This window comes from Cavia porcellus, unplaced genomic scaffold (assembly GCF_034190915.1).
Source record: "Cavia porcellus strain 051 isolate PalLab524CR breed Dunkin Hartley unplaced genomic scaffold, mCavPor4.1 scaffold_6, whole genome shotgun sequence".
Lineage (NCBI taxonomy): Eukaryota > Metazoa > Chordata > Mammalia > Rodentia > Caviidae > Cavia > Cavia porcellus.
The window spans coordinates 101,769,488-101,786,274 of record NW_026947489.1 but is presented as its reverse complement, the minus strand read 5'-3'; the positions used below and the strand labels follow the sequence as shown (position 1 = coordinate 101,786,274).

At 52.0% G+C, this 16,787-nt stretch overlaps 1 protein-coding gene across 7 annotated transcripts in view; it reads left to right on the top strand.

Moving 5' to 3' along the window:
• Positions 1–16,787, top strand: part of Mical2 (microtubule associated monooxygenase, calponin and LIM domain containing 2) — a 204,407-nt gene that overhangs the window by 109,488 nt on the left and 78,132 nt on the right. For 4 of the 7 annotated variants that reach the window (XR_001200303.3, XR_010048411.1, XM_013148078.3 and 1 more), the window contains exons 17-24: positions 1,008–1,157; positions 2,480–2,602; positions 3,278–3,496; positions 3,703–3,804; positions 4,932–5,057; positions 14,088–14,195; positions 15,125–15,311; positions 16,545–16,633. Coding sequence is in view for 4 of the 7 variants with exons in the window: in XM_013148078.3 (XP_013003532.1) it covers positions 1,008–1,157; positions 2,480–2,602; positions 3,278–3,496; positions 3,703–3,804; positions 4,932–5,057; positions 14,088–14,195; positions 15,125–15,311; positions 16,545–16,633 (1,104 nt within the window). In the remaining 3 variants the exon portion in view is untranslated. The remainder of the gene's footprint in view (positions 1–1,007; positions 1,158–2,479; positions 2,603–3,277; positions 3,497–3,702; positions 3,805–4,931; positions 5,058–14,087; positions 14,196–15,124; positions 15,312–16,544; positions 16,634–16,787) is intronic. The other 3 variants (XR_010048412.1, XM_063251901.1, XM_013148079.3) reach the window with 1 other exon arrangement.

Genomic DNA, 16,787 nt, shown 5'->3' with positions numbered 1-16,787 from the left:
CTGGAGGAGATCCCATAGGACGGAGCAGACATTTTTATGAAACCCCAGTAATTTTCAAATTTTTATGGTCAGCAGAGCAACTAGAGAAATCTTATGCAGAATTCCATTCTATGAGACAGCATAACCCAGCTGTCAAGGCCCACATCGCCACTTCTATGTCACGCTGCTCTCATGTACCCTCTAGGATGGGACCCAAAGGGCGTTTGGCCTCGATGGCACCTCCCCAAAGCCCATCTCCCCAGCCTAATCACGAGAAAACTTCAGACCAAGGCTGCCATTTTCTGTAGAATAACTGTCCAAGTGCGAAGGCCATGAGAGACAAGGAAAGATAGAGAAATTGTCCCAGATTAGAACCCAAGGAGATATAATGACTCAATGCAGGGTAGGATCCTGGACTGAAGCCTGGAACAGAGAAAGGGCGTTGTGGAAAAACTGATGCACTCCAAATAAAGCAGTTCCCAGTGTCGGGCCAAGTTAATTTCTTATTTTTGATAACAGCACTGTAGTTATTCCAGACATTACACTGGAGGCCGCTGGGCAAAGGGTATGTTATGCGGGAACAAACTGTGCTATCTTTGCAACTTTTGTGTAAATCTGACATTCCTTCTAAATTAGAAGCCTTTTTTTAATGAAGGCAAACACTGCAGTTCTGGACAAAGTCGGGCAGGGCCATGGAGGAGTGAGGAGAAAGAAGCCAGTGCCTGTGCCACACCTAACTGGCAGCCCTGACTGTCTCCTCCGTTCCCCTGCTCCTCACCCATTCACAGCCATGTGCTGTACTGGGAAAACTGTTCTACACAGCGCTTCTGTGTTATAGTTCATTTTTGCAGTAACTGCTTGGGTGGGTTATCCTCCACATTTATAGATGAGGACATATCAGAGAAATAAACTGCCAAGCTCACGGGGCTGGGTTCAGAAGAGTCTGCTTTGAGAGATCCAGCCATGTCTTAGGTCTCCAGACTCCTCCATGATCCCTGAGTTCCAGTGTCCTGTTTTGACCTTTTCAGCCATCAAGCTTCTCCAGCCGGAGCTTGGGCTCCACTCAAGAGGGTGGCACCAGCAAGGAAGCAGGAAATCAGAACAAAGTCAAGTCCATGGCAAATCAGCTGCTGGCCAAGTTTGAGGAGAGCACGCGGAACCCCACAGTCCTGAGGCAGGTGAGTTGGGCCAGGTGTTCATGGGGCCGGCCTTCTTGGTGACCAGCCTGTACTGGGGTGATTCCCCAGCAATGTTCAGTCTGCAGATGGATTGAGATGTGCCCGCCAGGCTGGTGAAAATGTGAGTGGAGCCACATGGTCAGCAGTCAGCAGGCCCTGCCCACTCTTCCATGCAGTACTTTGGAGGCCATGCTGTCTGCCCTATTCAGTGATGTGGCTCTGCCATTGCAACATGAAAGGCTCCATGGGGCCTAGACAAACAAGCTTAACTGTGTTCTAATAAAACTTTATTTACAAAAGCAGGCCAGATTGGGCCCCCAGGGCCAGAGTTTGCTAATGTCTGTTGTGCGTTAAAGAAATCAATTTCCTAATTTGGTTTTGCTTTAAAACCACAACTTGATTTACAGCCACTGTTGAGATGGTGTAGCCTGAGGGAGGTTTTGAGCCGCCAGCTTGGTCAGGGGAGTGCTGAGTCCACAGTCAGAGGACTCATCCAACCCAAGGAAGCTGACTCAGACCTCCAGAGAGCAGAGCAACCTCCCAAGCATCCTGGCCTTCTTCTCATCCTACTGCCCAGTCAGCTTGGCTGGGCTCCTAAGTCTGACCAGGGCTAGTCTGAGACCAGGACATGCCCAATACTCTGGGTCAAACTGCAGACTTCTGACTCCAGTAAGCATCTGTGCTTACGGTTCAGGGTGCCCCCCTGGATGTCTTTGGATGCTGTTGTCACAGTATGAAAGCTTAGGGAAAGAGAGTTTGTTTAGTCTGTGGAGAATGTCTGTCCCAGCACATGCTGAGATCCCTTTCAGGACAGTCTTTCTCCATTTCATGGTCTTGGTATGGGCTGTGCCCCTCTTGGAGTAAGTCATCCCCCACTTAAACAATCATTTTCCTGAGACCTGTGGTTCTCAAAGAATATTCTCAGTTGCCGCTTCTCAGGGATGGGCCTCCAGCAGTCCCCACAGTGGGTGAGGGTTCTGTTCCTTAGAGGGATGGAGGCACCTACCCTCCTCACTTCCAAGAGGACTCCCTGGTTGTCCACCTTGGCCTGGCACAGACTCTGGCAGTGCCAGCCCAGGACCCTGCTCTGAGCCAAACCCAAGGCCTGCAGGATTCACACCTTGTCCAGGAGGAGGGGACTCAGGGCCTTGCTGTCCACATGGACAGAGAGCGGGCTTGGGTGTCCTGCTGGGCCTTTGCGGGAGCCCAGGCACCGCTGCACTGTGTCCCCTGGTCCTCCTCACTCCTCCCTCCACTTCTCTCTGTCTCACTCACCTTTTCCTTCATCTCTCCTGCGGCCGCTTTGGACCTTTCTCCACTAGGAGCGCCGTGTCTCAGGGATAGGTAAGCCCGTCCCGTGCTCTTCCTCTGACTCTCCTGTAGACTCTCGCTGCCCCACGCCAGAGGAGACCACTCCCAGCCCACCACCTCCTCAGAAAAGGCAGGTAGGGCTCCTGCCAGTGGGCGCTGTTTTGGGGACACTGACCTGAGGGGTGGGATCAGTAGCTCCCTCCCCACAATGTAGGGCTGATTGTAGGTTGTCTAGGCAAATGCACGCAGCGTGAGGTGGCCACCTTAGAGGTAAGGATGACCATGTACACATGCTCGGAACACATTGTTGATCCTGGAGCAGTCAGAGGTGCCCACTGACCAGCCACCACACCCTTCGTGCTGCTGCCTCGGGGCACAAACTGCCCCATGTCGAGCAGTGGTGGTGAACCGACGGCACGTGTGCCACAGCAGGCCATTTGTGTCACTGAAAACTCTAAAAGGCTCGCCATCACTGCCATAGGGCCTCGTGTAACAGAGCTTCACGTGCATACTCAGCATCTCCAGAGGCTAAGCCAAGACTTGAATAATTTTTTAAAGTAGCTTAGGTGGTTTCAGTGTGTAGCTAGAACTGAGAGCCAGGGCTGTGTAGGTTTGGGCTGGGGGTGGCCTGGGTGAGGCCCAGGATTATGTTGTTAACAAGGGTGTTGAGTGACCGTAGTGCAAGCACGGAAGGGCAGCCCCAGCAGCCACCTGGCACTTCTCTCCTCCGTCTCTGGTCCTCATGGAATCCCTTACAGTGGACGGAAGGGCCCGGGAGGGTAGAAAGCTCAATGATCCTTCTCTCCCAGCTCTCCTCTGTGCTTGTCACGGGGCAGGTGCTCAGAGAGCTCAAGCAAGTGTCCACTGGTGGCGAGTGTCCGAGCCGGCCCTGGAGAGCCAGGGCCAAATCCGACCTGCAGCTGGGCGGCCCAGAAAACCTTGCCACCCTGCCTCCTGCCTGCCAGGGAGCGCTGGCCCTCTCAGGGGTGCTGCGGCGGCTGCAGCAGGTGGAGGAAAAGATTCTCCAGGTGAATGATTACACTGGCCTTTCCCTGTCCGTATGAGACGCTTTCTGCCCTCCTTCTCCTCCTCCTGCCTCAATGGGTCCCTGCGCCTCTGCTCCTTCCTCCTCTCCCATCCTGCCATGTGTGAGGCTGGTGAGACCACCTCCAGGGGTCAGCCTTCTCTCTCTGTCACTATCTCTTTTCTGTCTCCTTTCTCACCTTGACTGCAGAAGAGGGCTCAGAACTTGGCCAACAGGGAATTTCACCAAAAGAACATTAAAGAGAAGGCAGCTCACCTCGCCTCCATGTTTGGACACGGGGATTTCCCACAGGTAAATGGGGCTTCAGAGCCCCCAGGAGCCCACATACTGGGCAGCTAGCTGGGCGATCATGAGCTTGGTTTTCTTCTTCTTCTTTTATAAAATGAGAAATTATTTACTTTTTAAGCTACTAAAGAGTTTGAGGTGGCACCTGAAAAAAAAATGCAAAGTTTCCAAATAAATCCATGTTTCCTGGCAAAAGAAAAATGACAACAGGAAAATAAGTCCAAGTCCAAAGAAACTGCTTCCACACAGAAAGACAGGCTGTTAAAGCCTAGACACTTGTAATTTCTAAGTGTCCTTGGAGCCACTTTAAAGAGGAAATGCTGGTCGCTTGGAAGACTCCCAGTGTCTTTAAGGTGGAAGCAAACCAGTTGCTTATGCTGCTTTGGGGCATAATGGAGAGACGACTGGTGCACCTCATCAGGAAAGTCCTGCCCTGGGCTCGGCTCCTCTGGGGCGACGTCAATCCAAGAAGCCAAATTTTGCCTCAGCATTGGAAGTCTAGCCCTCTCCAAGACATGTATTTGGAAATTTGCAGAAGAGGGTGTCCCCAGGGCATTGGCAGCATGGACACTGAGGCCCCCGGGTGGGTGCAAGTGTGCAGACTCTGCCCCTGAGCCAGTCTGTCTCTGGCTGCCTCTCCTCTGCCGCTCTCACGCCATCCCCTTCAAACCTGTGGCCCCTGCTACCCAGTAGAGTCAGTGACACAGCAGGAATGGGAGGAAGGCTTTACACTGAGTTCATTTTAGGGTCCACTGAGGCTGCCGGGAGGCCAGCACACTGCCTGCCCACAGCTGCAGAGGCCCTGCTGTGCCATCTGCCCCAAGTGGCCCAGGATTCTCCCTCCTAAACTTACACATGCTGCCTAGACCAAGCTCCAGGACCAGGGCTTCAGGAATTAGCACTGGGGGCAGAGGGAGCGGGAGCAGAGATCTGCTCGGGCTCCTTCGGTGTGACAAGAATGCAGTGGAACCAGGGGCCGCGGAATCCTGCGTGGCTCCAAAGACAGGTTTCTGTGTGGTCCTCAGGCCCACCCTTAGTGCCTCTCCCCTTCGGCACAGGGCTGCATCTGGAGGCGAACTGCACTGTACAGTCCCCTGGGATAATCCTCGTCTCTCTGTCTCTGTTCGATGCAGAATAAACTACTGTCTAAAGGCCCGTCTCACACTCATCCTCCGTCTCCTCCTCCTTGCCTTCCATCTCCCGATCCAGCTGCTACTTCCTCTCCCTCCACCACTGAGTCTGCTTCTCCTGCCAGAAAGGTAGTTGTCCTGACGCCTGTGCTGCCCCACCCCCTGCATGTCCCGAGATGTCCTTGTACCCTGCTTGGCCCTCTCCGACAAACATCTGGAGCTGGTATGAACACCTCTAAGAGATTTTACTACAGTCCTGGATTCAGTTTTGGTTTTGTGTTAGAACACGCAACAGCAGGACAGGCAGCATACAAAAACCCTGCCAAACAGTGCTCATTCGTCCAATGAGGATTCATCAGAGGCCAACCTGGTGCCAAGCACTTTGCCAGACACTCAGAAAACAAAGGGGAAGGTACAGTTCTCTTGCTGCAGCTTGGATGAAAACAGCACATAACAGTAACTCAGTCGTATTTCTACTCTGTGGAATTGCTGAGCTTTGGCAGGGTGGACCTGAAAAAAATGACAATTTCATACGGTGAACCTAACCCAAGCCTATTCATTAAATCTGGAAGCGGCCTGAAAGGCAAGGTCATAGGAAGAGAGGAGAGAGGCCTGGGAGGTCTGGGAGAGCAGGCAGTGTGGGCGCCGGGTGGTGAAGGCTACAGAGGAGGGTGCTGCCAGAGAACCATGTGGGGCTGGGGTTTTAGACAGACCGGCCTGTGCAGGAAGTCAGAGCAGGTGTGAGACATCTGTCTGCTGTGGCCTGAATTTGGGAACAAAAGGATTCACAGGGGTGTGGTAAATGAGGGTGAAGGCCACTATGCTTTGTGGGCTAGGACTTTCATCCTGTCCTCGGAGTTATTTTAAGCCACTGAAGGATCCACTCTGTGTTCCTGCGCAGTGGCTTGGGCAATAGTGCAGAGGTGGGCTCCGAGGAGGACGGAGCTGGAGGCTAGCTCTGTTACAGGGATAGTGAATGCAGCCCTGAGCAATGGTCGTGAGGACACAGCTCAGCGGCACAGCACCTGCCTGGCAAGCTCGAGGTCCTGAGTTTAATTCTCAGTACTCACTCCTCTAAAAGGACAGTGGCTGAGCAGTGGGAGGTGACCCAGAGAAACACAAACACATCCAGTCTTAATGCCATGGAAAGGAGCCGTGGTCAGGATATCAGGACATCCAGCATCCTGTCCCAGGTCAGCCACTGGTCCTAACCTGTCTGGGCCCCCATTTTGCCCCACATAAGCGCAGTCTTCGTCTCACATGCTGGTTAGCATTAAGAGTGGTCATGGGCTTTTGAACCTCCAGCATGAGCCTGGTTTCAGGACAGCATTTTTGCTCTGTTAGCTAAGGTGAAGGTTCTTATCCAGGCAATATTTCCCACTCTAATAAAAGGTCTTTTGCCTCTTTGATTGGAGTGAGTTTGAGGGAACGAGAGGTGAGAGGCATGGTCACAGGCCAGGCAGTAGCTGGTGCTCCTGATTGATCAGGTGGCCACGTCTTGCTCCTCCCTGCTCCAGCGCCTCTCTAGCTGCAGGGGTCCTTCTGAAGGGAGCCTGGTAAAGCTCTGTGTTGTCCCTGATTTTCTGCTTAGGGTGATCTGGCTTGGTCACTGCTCTCACCTAGCAGAGAACACAGCTGGGACAAGAAAAGCCACACCCTTCTCAAGTCCACTGGCTTGGTTCCTGCCGGGGACTAGAGGAGATGCTGGGACTGGAGATGCTGACAGAGGTGCTTCTTGTCAAAGAGCTCATACTCTACATCAAATCATCAAGCCCTTCGAGGCCTTCTCAGTTGAGCTCTGCAGGCAGCTGTAAACAAGTGCCACTCCTGAAGCCAATCAGTGAACATTAGCTGTTCACTCCTTCCTTCAGCAAACCTTCATTAAATGGCTACTCAGTGTTGGATATTTCAAGTTCTTTATATGCACCAGTGAATCCAAGTGAAATTTCTGCCTCTGCGAGGCTTGCATAGTAGGGGAGGGTAAACAATCAATCATATGACATGGAAGTAAGCTATATAACAGTATGTAAGAAGACAAGGCAAGACTTCTTAGGGAAATTTGGAAAGGGAGCGGGGGCCTGGAGTGCTGGGAAGGAAGCGATTTTAAGAGGGGTGGGCAGGAGGGGTCTTCCTAACAACAGGAGAGCTGAGCAGGAGCAGAACCACAGATCAGAAAACAAAGGACCAGGAGCAATAGGAGATCGGGGCCCCCAATTCCCAGTCCAATTATCTCTGTGTCTCAGAGAGCTTGGCAGGGAAATAGGTCCCAAGGCTATGTCCATGTGAAGCCCCTCACCCAGGGCCAGGAGGGTGCAGGTGGGCCTGGCTTCAGGGTGGCCAAACCCAGGTCCTCTGGCCCCACCTCAGCTGCTTTTGTCCGATTTCCTCCTGGTTGTGTAGAATGGTTGCCTCCTGTTTTTCTTTCCTCACCTCTCCACCCTACTGTGGCGGTCAGATGATGGTGTAGTTAGGCCTTTTCCACATTTCCAACATATTACTGGCTGATATGCCTTTCAAGTGTGCCTGGGAATAATCAGGGAGCTCTTAAATGGGGTCACTGCAGGGCACCAAGCCTGTCACTGAATAGCTGCATGCCTCAGTTTCTCGAAGTGCCCATGCTCATGGGCCTCTGCAGGCCTCACTGGGAGTCCACTGTAGACAGGACTGGTGGTGAGATCTCAGTTGCAATCAGTTCCCAAAGGGAGCTCTCCAGCCTCTTCCACTCTGTCTCTCCAGGCTCCTTACCGTTGATTCCCCCTAGGCTTTGCACAGAGAGAGTCTGGCAGAATCACAGCCGACTCTGAAGAAAGGACTGGCTGCCCCTAAAACAGGTGATGACTTGGTGATAAATGGCTTTATCTCATCCTGAGGGCTCTCAGGGATTCTCTTCCTGGGAAAGCGCAGGGCCCCCTCTTCCAAACAGAGGACAGCTGCTCTGAATGCCCAGCGAGCCCAGGCTGCCTCAATTCAGGGGAGCTGGAGGAAGAAAAATGCATTTGGAAACAGATGCACAGTCCTTGCAACCTCCCAGCAGGCAGTATATTTTGTGCCTGCCCTAGAGCCCTACACCCCAATTCAGAAGATCCAGTAGTAATCACCTCCCATTGGGCAGACTTACAGTGAGGAGCACTTGTTACCCATAGATACAGCCTCGAGTCATGCAGCCAGGTCTCTGCCTTCAGGGTACACTTATTCTTTCAGCTGATGCTTTGATTAAAAGACCAGAGTGGGCCTGGATGTTTTTTGGTCTGAAAAGTCTCAGGGAATCTTGAACCTTCTTGTTGAGGGCCCAAATCCAGAGTCCATCTTTCAAAGCCTTAGACTATGCAATTCGCATCCAGTCTTAACTTCCCATTTTTCTCAACCATCCCATCAAATCAGCCACTTTTAGTGCTCTCTGCTCCCTGCAAACTGGTGGTTTTTTTCTTTGAGGGGAGAGTGGCCAGTGGCATAGGTGCTGCCGTCCACCAGAATTGTTGATCTCTTGCAAGAACAGGACAGCAGCAAGCATTTGCATTGCTGAGCAAAGGGACTGCTTCACCAGGCTAGGAGCCAAAGTTTAGTTCTGCAGCAGAAGAACAACAAGCATTACAAGAGGAGCTGTCTCTGCTCTGGAGGGTGTTTATTTTAAAAACTGGATCTGCAGGGTTTGTCTAGAGATTTGCAATTTAGAGGGAAATAGAGCCACTGGGCAAGTTTTAGCTGAGCACTCTTCCTCGGCTCCATCTGGCACAAGGATAGGTCTCAGGGCCACCCACAACATTATTTTCCCTCCCTCTGCCCCAAAGATAGAGTCAGCCTGCTTGTTGAAGGTCTTCAGTGTGTGTTACAGCCTGGCAGACTGGAATTTGCAGAGTGTGTGCTAGGGAGGAAGGGTGTTGTAGGGAGAATGTGAGCTTGGAATCAGACTGGAGTTTGAAGCCCCAGTCAGACACTGTGTGACCTTGGACTAGGCAGTGGGCCTCTCTGAGCCTTTGTTTCCCAGCTGTAACGTAGAGATGTCGTCAGCCACTTCTGAAGGTGACTGGAATACTGCAGCAATTTATTGTAGACAAAATGCTTGAAGTATCGGGAAATGATTTCTTTCCTAGTAAAAGAAACTTGTAGAAGACAGCTCATATCTACCTAAAACTCATGTCAATCCTTGTCTTTCTAAAGGAAAAGTAGACAGTTCAGGTTTCCATGTCCATTCCAGCCCCAGCCACATAAGAACAATGAATTAGAACTTCCCTGAGCCTCGGCTCCTTCACCTGCCAGAGGGGATTCTGAGACACCTCTACCCCCTTGCAAGGCTGTGCCATGCATATGACCAGTAGCACAAGTTTGGCACTGAGGACAAATGGGCTCTCACTGAGAAGTCACACCCTGAAAGCCTGCCTACACCTCAGCTCTAAGATGCAATTTCCAGATCCCCTTAAATAAATCTCTTTCAGTTCCTTATCCTTCCCTCCCTTTGCCTGGGGAAGTTAGCTTAGGAGACAGGTCTAGCCTTGCCTCTGATGTTTCTTATCCAAGGACTCCTCAGTGAGGATATCTTTGCCCAGATGGACTCAGGAGACCTTCCCTGGTGCTACAAGGCCTCAGCTGCAAACCCTGGAAGCTTGATTTATCTGATGCCCAGAGCAAGCCACATGGCCATGGCTGCAGGTGGCTCAGCACTGAATATCCGGTGTTTGGGGGCTGAGTTCCAGGCCCCAGGAGGGATGTTTCATTGTTCGGATGCGTAGTCCCCAGGAGCCTGCTTCCTCCTTTATTCAGTGTGTTGCATGTGCTAGGAATGTAGAAATAAATAAGACAGGCCCCTGACATCAAGGACTACAACCGGGAGTGGGAGATGGGTCGGCGTGGGGAGGGGGAATAATGTGAAAAATGCTTCCAGGCAGAGACTGTTCTTCTTTTACCCAGGCTAACAGGGTTGCCTGAGCAGTGCCTCTTGGTGGAGGGCCAGCATCTTCTGCAGCCTCTGCCACTGATGCTTGTGACTGTGTTTAAATCTAAACTGGAAAAAACCCAGCCTAGTCCTGGGTGAGCTATGTCATTCCTTCTCACGCAGACAGTGGAAAGTCTCCTCTCTTGAGAAGAAAAAGTCTTAGGATATGGGAACAGACCTGTACTAAGGGCAGGCCTTCGAGCTCATTGACTACTTCCCGAGGGCCTTCTGGGTACCTGGACTGTGTGGGACACAGCCCAGATTCTCTATGACTTTTGCAGGCCTTCAGAGTTGGTAGTGGTCTCCCTAGTTTACCAGGGAAGGAGCTAAGGTTTGCAGAAGGAAAATGGTAGAGGTGAATTTAACCTAAGTAATGAAATGATGGCCCACCAGAAATGTCCAACCATTCTAGGGTGTTCTAATTAAGAGAAATAATTAGAACTCAAAAGGAGAAAAAAATAGTAAGAAAAATACCCAAAGTCTTGAAAACTATAAGAACTTTGAAAAATTAGAAAGGATTGCATAAACAATCCTATGAGGCTCTCAAATTGCTAATACTTAAAATTCAGTGAGTAGATGATCATGTTTGGTGAAATCATCAAATTACCCAAGTGAACATTGGGATACAATGCACCCAACCAAGTTGTGAGTGTTGTCTTGGCCAGCCTTCCCAGGGAACTCACATGGCTCACCATTCAGCGTGTGATAGCCTTACTGAGCAGCTATGGCTCTTACTAAGGTGGACACCAAGGAGTGTTCTCTGGAAGTTTCTTTGTGAGTTAAGCATGTCTTTGTTCCTAGGAAGACAGACAACCTGCCAACTCCCCAGCCGGTTACAGCACGGCTACTCCAAGTGTGGTCCTAGGCAGGGACTGGCCTGTGACCATTGAGTGCAGCAAGTGACAGCTGCACTGGAAATTGCAGAGCGATCTGATACCACCGCAAGTCCAAATGTGTGATCACGGTTCTAGTAATTTATGTTCATAGCATCCAAAAGTATTCAGCCATGATTTAAGCAGAGATTTAAAAAGAAAAAAATAATAATAATCCTGGTCATTGTGCATGCATAATTTGGGGAGCCCTGAGTTAGTAGAAGCCAGCTTGTTAGACCCTCGATCTTGTGGAACCAATACAGCCTTCCTGCCATCAGGAAAGAGAGAAGACAACCTTCCATCCTGGGAACACTGTCTGCCTTCACAGTGGTCCTCAGGGTGGGCTTCAAGGGCTGCTCCCATCCCTTGAATCAAGTTCCTCAACTGGCTTCTTTGCAACCTCTCCCAGAGGCCCATTTAGTCACCAAGATCTTGGTGACTAAATGCTCTTCAGGAGATTGTAAAGCACAGCTGAACCCCAGCATGGATCACCCCAAGGACAGTGCAGTTCCTTCTCATGACTCATGCTCTCATAGAGGGTATGAGTGAATGCCACTGGGTGAAAGGAGCTTTTGTGCCCGTAAAGAAGGAAGGACTAGGTGAGGTCTTTCCCCTGGATCTGCTGGACCAGGGACCAGGACAGTGCCCCATGCGTGTAGAAATGAGCAGGCGCCACTCACAGGCATGTTTTGGTGGCACCTTCCTGCAACCTCACAGCCCTCTGCATGCTTCAGTAATTGCTCCCTAAGTCAGGACTGCTCAGAAGCTCAGTGGCACAAAGTGCTTATTAGCTAAGTGCTTAATAAGGTCTCATTAGGGACCTGTATTTAAAGTCTCTGAGAGTCTCCTCTCGATCTCTGCTCCATCATGAGAGGCGATCATTGTGTGTGGGTGTCATGGCGTCACCCTCTGCCTTTCTGGGAGAGAACTGTGGGGCTAGTTCACACACTAGGCCAGTGGAGCAGGCCACCCAGGGGCAGGGTAGGCAGCACTAAAAGAAAATCTCTGCTGCCTTCTGTCCCCCTCTTCATTTTAATAGAAACCCAGAAAGTACCTCATCCTACAGCCTCTGACTGAGGGGATGAGTTGGGGGCCCCAGTGGGCGATGGAGAATCAGGCAAACAATGGCTTATTGCCCCAGCCAGTGCACCTGAGTCTCCCTGGAAGCAGGAGCTAATTCTGGGCTCTCACAGCCTCCTGAAAATGGCAGGGAGCGTGCTTGGAGGCAAAACCCCCATCTCCTGCGAGGCTGGGCCAGCATGGGGGCTGGGTGGGGGGCGGCAGCTGCTGCCCCTGAGAAGTGGCAGGCCTTGTAAAGTCTGAGGACACCCCATCTGCCAAAGCCTGAGGGATCAGACAGCCCCAGCAGGCCTGCAGACATGTTCTGGCCAGTCCCAGGGAGCCACGTACACAGATTATTCCAAAGCTGCTCTTCGTGTTGGGGCTCCCATGATAAGAAAGAGTAGGGGTCTCCTGGGCCGTGTCGATCTCCCCAGCCTGTTCAGCTCTGCACTACTCTCTGTCCCAAGAGGGCCTGTGTGTTTGATGGAGTTGGAAGACCTGGCGTTTGGTGCAGCCAATGCCCTGCTGCCAGAGGTCTAGGGAGCCTGCTGTCCTCTGTTTCTCTGTCCCTTGAACCTCCTGCTTCATATTTGAGACTGTGGGTCATCAGATCAGAGGTGGCCTCCAACAGCAGCCTTGGGCTTGATGGCATCATTTCACTTGCACCCAGGTCCTGTTACTTGTGATCCTGATGCCTATCAACCTTTGCCCAGAGACCCTGCAGCCTACACCACTCATGCTGACCTCTCTGTCCAGCTGGATTTGGAGACTACACAGAGACTGGACTCCCCTCCCTCCAGAGTCCAGGGATCAGAAACAGTATTTCTAGACTCTCATGCTGTGGGTATTTGCCTCTCCTGAGGCAGATAGCAGTGTTCTCAGGAGAGGTGTTTTCAGAGCTGTGGGGAGAAGGGAAGCAAGCAGGGGTTTGGCAGGGGCACTGTGAGATTGTGCCATGTGCTGGGCTGTCAGCTGCAGCCCTTCCCCAGCCCCTTCACACATGGGTGAGGATCCAGGCGTTCGTGGGTACCGCCAATAAATAACTTAGTACTTACCACCCACTATCAGGCAGTGCTTCTAGGGCTTACTCAGAACTGCTGCCTCCCCCACTCTGAGTTGGCCTTGCCCAGGCACCAGCTCTGGGGCCCTCTGGGCACTGCCCCAGAGCTCTCCATCCTACTCCCTGCACCAGCCAAGGGCAGCCCAGCCATCACTGCACCCCAGCCACTGCTGATGGCCAAGGTGGCCTGTGGGCCTTTCTGAGAGAGACTCAAATCAGACACAGGCATAGCTCTCTGGGGACCAGGAGCGGTGGGCTGAGTCCACAGAAGAAAGAGCCGGAATTGAGGTTACCTGGGCTTTAGACCCAGAGGCTGTTAAGGGCCACACACTTAAAAACCCTCATCTCCTTCAGTCCTTTCTATAAATCCATGAGGCAGGTACAGTTATCCCCATTTTACTAAGTGGGGAAACGGAGCTCAGAGGCCCAGTACAAAACCATCAGCGGCAGAGCTGGGTCCCAGGTCCGTGCAAGCCCTGCAGCCCGCTCAGCACCCCCAGCCCCCAGAAAGGCAGCTCTCTGGAGGACAGCTTCTGTCTGTGAGCACTTGTTCCTGATCTCCTCTTCGCGTGCTTCTCTGTCCCACAGGCTTTTGCAGGCTCTGGCGACACAAGCGTGATGCAGACCTTGTGGGTAGTTAATTCCTGGGCTCGAACAGTACAATTACCCCAGTCACTAATGAGAGAGACTTGAAGGCCCAGACTAAGGTCAGGAGGCCTGAGAGCCTTCCTGAACCTTCTTGAACCTTCTATACTTTCCAAGTTTTTATTGTGTTGGAAGACAATTAAAATTTACTCTTATAGCCATTTTTAAGTATATACTTCAATGGTATCAAGTACATTCATAATGCTGTGCACCCATCACCACCATCCATCTCCAGAATGCTTTTCCTTTTATGAAATTAAAACTCTATATCCATGAACAGTAACTCCCCACTGTCCCTCCTCCAGGCTGTAAATCCACCATTCCCCTGTATCAGATTTCAATGACTCTAGGCACCACGTACAAGTAGAATCGTAGAGTATTTGCCTTTTCTGTGGCTTCAGAGTTTCCTTTCTTCTCTCCTCCGTCTCAGAATGCCTGCATCTGCTCTGGCAGGTCTGCCTCTCCCTAGCTTGCATGCTGTTTGCATGGGGGTGCGGAGCCCTTGCTGGCCCCCTGCCTTGCCGATTCTTCCTTCTGAGCGCTAACTGGCCTCTCCTTTGTCTCTGTCCTCCGCCTCCACTCTTGGCTAGCTGACAGTAGGAAAAGTGTCCAGTGGAATAGGGGCTGCAGCTGAAGTCCTGGTCAATCTGTACTTGAATGATCACAGACCTAAGGCCCAGGCCACCTCTCCAGACCTGGTAAGGACACACACCTGTCAGCCTTTACCTGCAGACACTGGCTCTGGCCTCCAGGATGGAAGTGCTGGTTGCAAGGAGACAGGCCTGGCACTCTGAAAACTGCCCTTGTCCGGGGACCCAAGGGTGCTGGGAATGGACTGGACTAAAGCAAAAGTCAAAAGGGCCTGTATCTCCTCAGTGACAAAACGATGACAAAGTAGGTCCTTGTGGATGATTCCCAAGGCAGAGCACCCTCTCCCCCTTCTGTAGCTTCGAAGAACCACTCAGTGGACAGCCTGCATGCGGCCTCCACCTAATGGAGCATCTCTGACCTTCAGTGTCTGGTGTCTGGCCTGGGCAGCCCCGTGCATCACACTGAGAAACCAGTAATGTCTAGAATGTGCCTTTCCCTTCTCACACAAGGCCACTGGCTGCCATCACCAGTGCTGTCCTCTGACAGTCCGTCCAGTTTCGCAGTTCCTCATTGCCCCAGAGTCACCCTGGGCCAGCTGTCCCCGCCCTGGCCCTCCTGCTTTGCCTTTGGGAATCTGGCAGCCTGGTATCTGCAAGAAACAAGCTGTCCTTTTTCTCTGCTGTCTTGATTGTATTTGAGGCCAGCTTTTCTCTCCTGACCTAAGTCATTTCAGGGGACGGCGTCATGTAAAAACCTTCTCAGTGGGGCCCTATCAGTGACTTCACTCTGGAGTGACACTTAACCCCCAGGACAGATCTGGAGAGGGCATCCCTGGGCAGGCGTGTTTGTGGGTGCATCAGACCAGGCAGCCTCACTCCCACACAGGACGCGATGAGCCAGCCTGGGGATGTGAATCTTCCCTCGTGAGAAGCAAATAGGGCCCCAGAGGTCCTGGTGACTCAGTTTAGGGATTTCGGAAAGCCAAGGCCTGGCCTCTGAGGCCTCCCTCACACACTGCTCTTCCCTCCCCACCTAGGAATCTATACGGAAGGCATTTCCCCCGAACCTGGGTGGCTGTGATACCTGTTACTTCTGTAAGAAGCGTGTGTATGTGATGGAGCGGCTTAGCGCCGAGGGTCACTTCTTCCACCGAGAGTGCTTCTGCTGCAGCATCTGTGCCACCACCTTGCGCCTGGCTACCTACGCTTTTGACTGCGAAGAAGGTAACCTTGGGGATGGGGCAGCACTGGAACTTGCCTCGCGTTCCCGGGCCGCTGGAGGCTCTGGGACACCCACCACTTCCCAGCAAGGAACACAACATTGCCAGGAAAGCAGTTCAGGGAATCCAGGGCCTCCCGCTGTGGAGGCAACAGTGCCTGCAGGGTACCAGGCTATGATGGCACCTAGCATGGCCAAAGGATTTGCAGATGGTGTCTCATTCAGCCTGGCCACCTTCCGTGTCCCCCATGTGGCCCAGAAAATCACACCTGGCAACCTGTTCGACACATCCAGCAGCACGCCTGCCATGTGGCAAGCGTTTAATAAATGACGGTACCTTGCCAGTATCTCTCAAGTATGTATCATAACTGCAACCATAGCCGTAAGATCTCTGGTAAGTGGCCTCCCGAGATCATCGAGGAAGGAATTATGCTCGTGGCAGTGAGGGGTGTTTTCTAATTCTCTGCCCTCCTATTGCACCGTCAGGGTGAGGGATTGTAGTACTGGAGAGTGCGCATCTTCACACTAACCTGTCTGGGCCAAAGTCCAGTCTGCCCCCTCTTAGAAGCTTAGCTTTGTGAGTTTGTTAATTTCTTGTCTGTTAACCTGTTAACCTCTTGTCCCCTCAGTTTCCTTGATTATGAAGTGAAGATAATGATAGTATCAGTTCGTAAGGTTGTTGTGGGACCCAGTGGGTTAGTTTCTGTGCCTAGAACAGTGCCTGGTATACAGTAAGTCCTGTCTGGTGTGTCCTGGGGACTATCGTCAATACCATCTCCACTGTAACTCTTGCAGCAGTGAAGAGAAAGGCTTTTCCGGAAGCTGTGTTTGGTCTTGGGTAGTGGCCAGTTACCCAGCATGTGCCTTGCCTGGCGCTTCTCTTCCCCATTGCTGCTTCTTAGCCATCCCTAACCCCCAGGGACCCCAAGAAGGAGGACTGAGGGTGCTGGTACTCAGAGCTGCCCATTTTGTTCCCTGGCAGCTGGTCTTGTGCAGAAAGTTGGCCTCAGTTTGGCTGGAGGATTTTAGCCCCACGTGTTGCTGGAACCTTTTCTAAGCAGCAAAGGGTGCAGCTTCTTCATCTTGAGGCACTTCTTTAGGGCAGGTGACAGAAGGCTGAGCTGTCCCAGGCTTGCTTCCATTCTCGGTGTATTGTGACTTGGTCATAGTGAGCATTTAGCTTATATCTACTGTGGCTGGAGGGAAAAGTGTGCACGTGTGTGTCTCTTTTTTTGCAGGGAAGTTTTACTGCAAGCCTCATTTCATTCACTGTAAAGCCAACAGCAAACAACGGAAGAGATGGACAGAGTTGAAGCAAGAGCAAGAGGTATGTTGTCACAGCCGTGCCGCTGGAACAGGGGAGACCATTGGATGAGGAAGGTCTTCCCGGGTTCCTGAAAGTCAGGCTGCTTTTCTGGCCCTGGAGGCATGGAGACTGCACTCAGATGAGGAAGAGAGCCTCCCCTTCCTGCTGTGGGTGG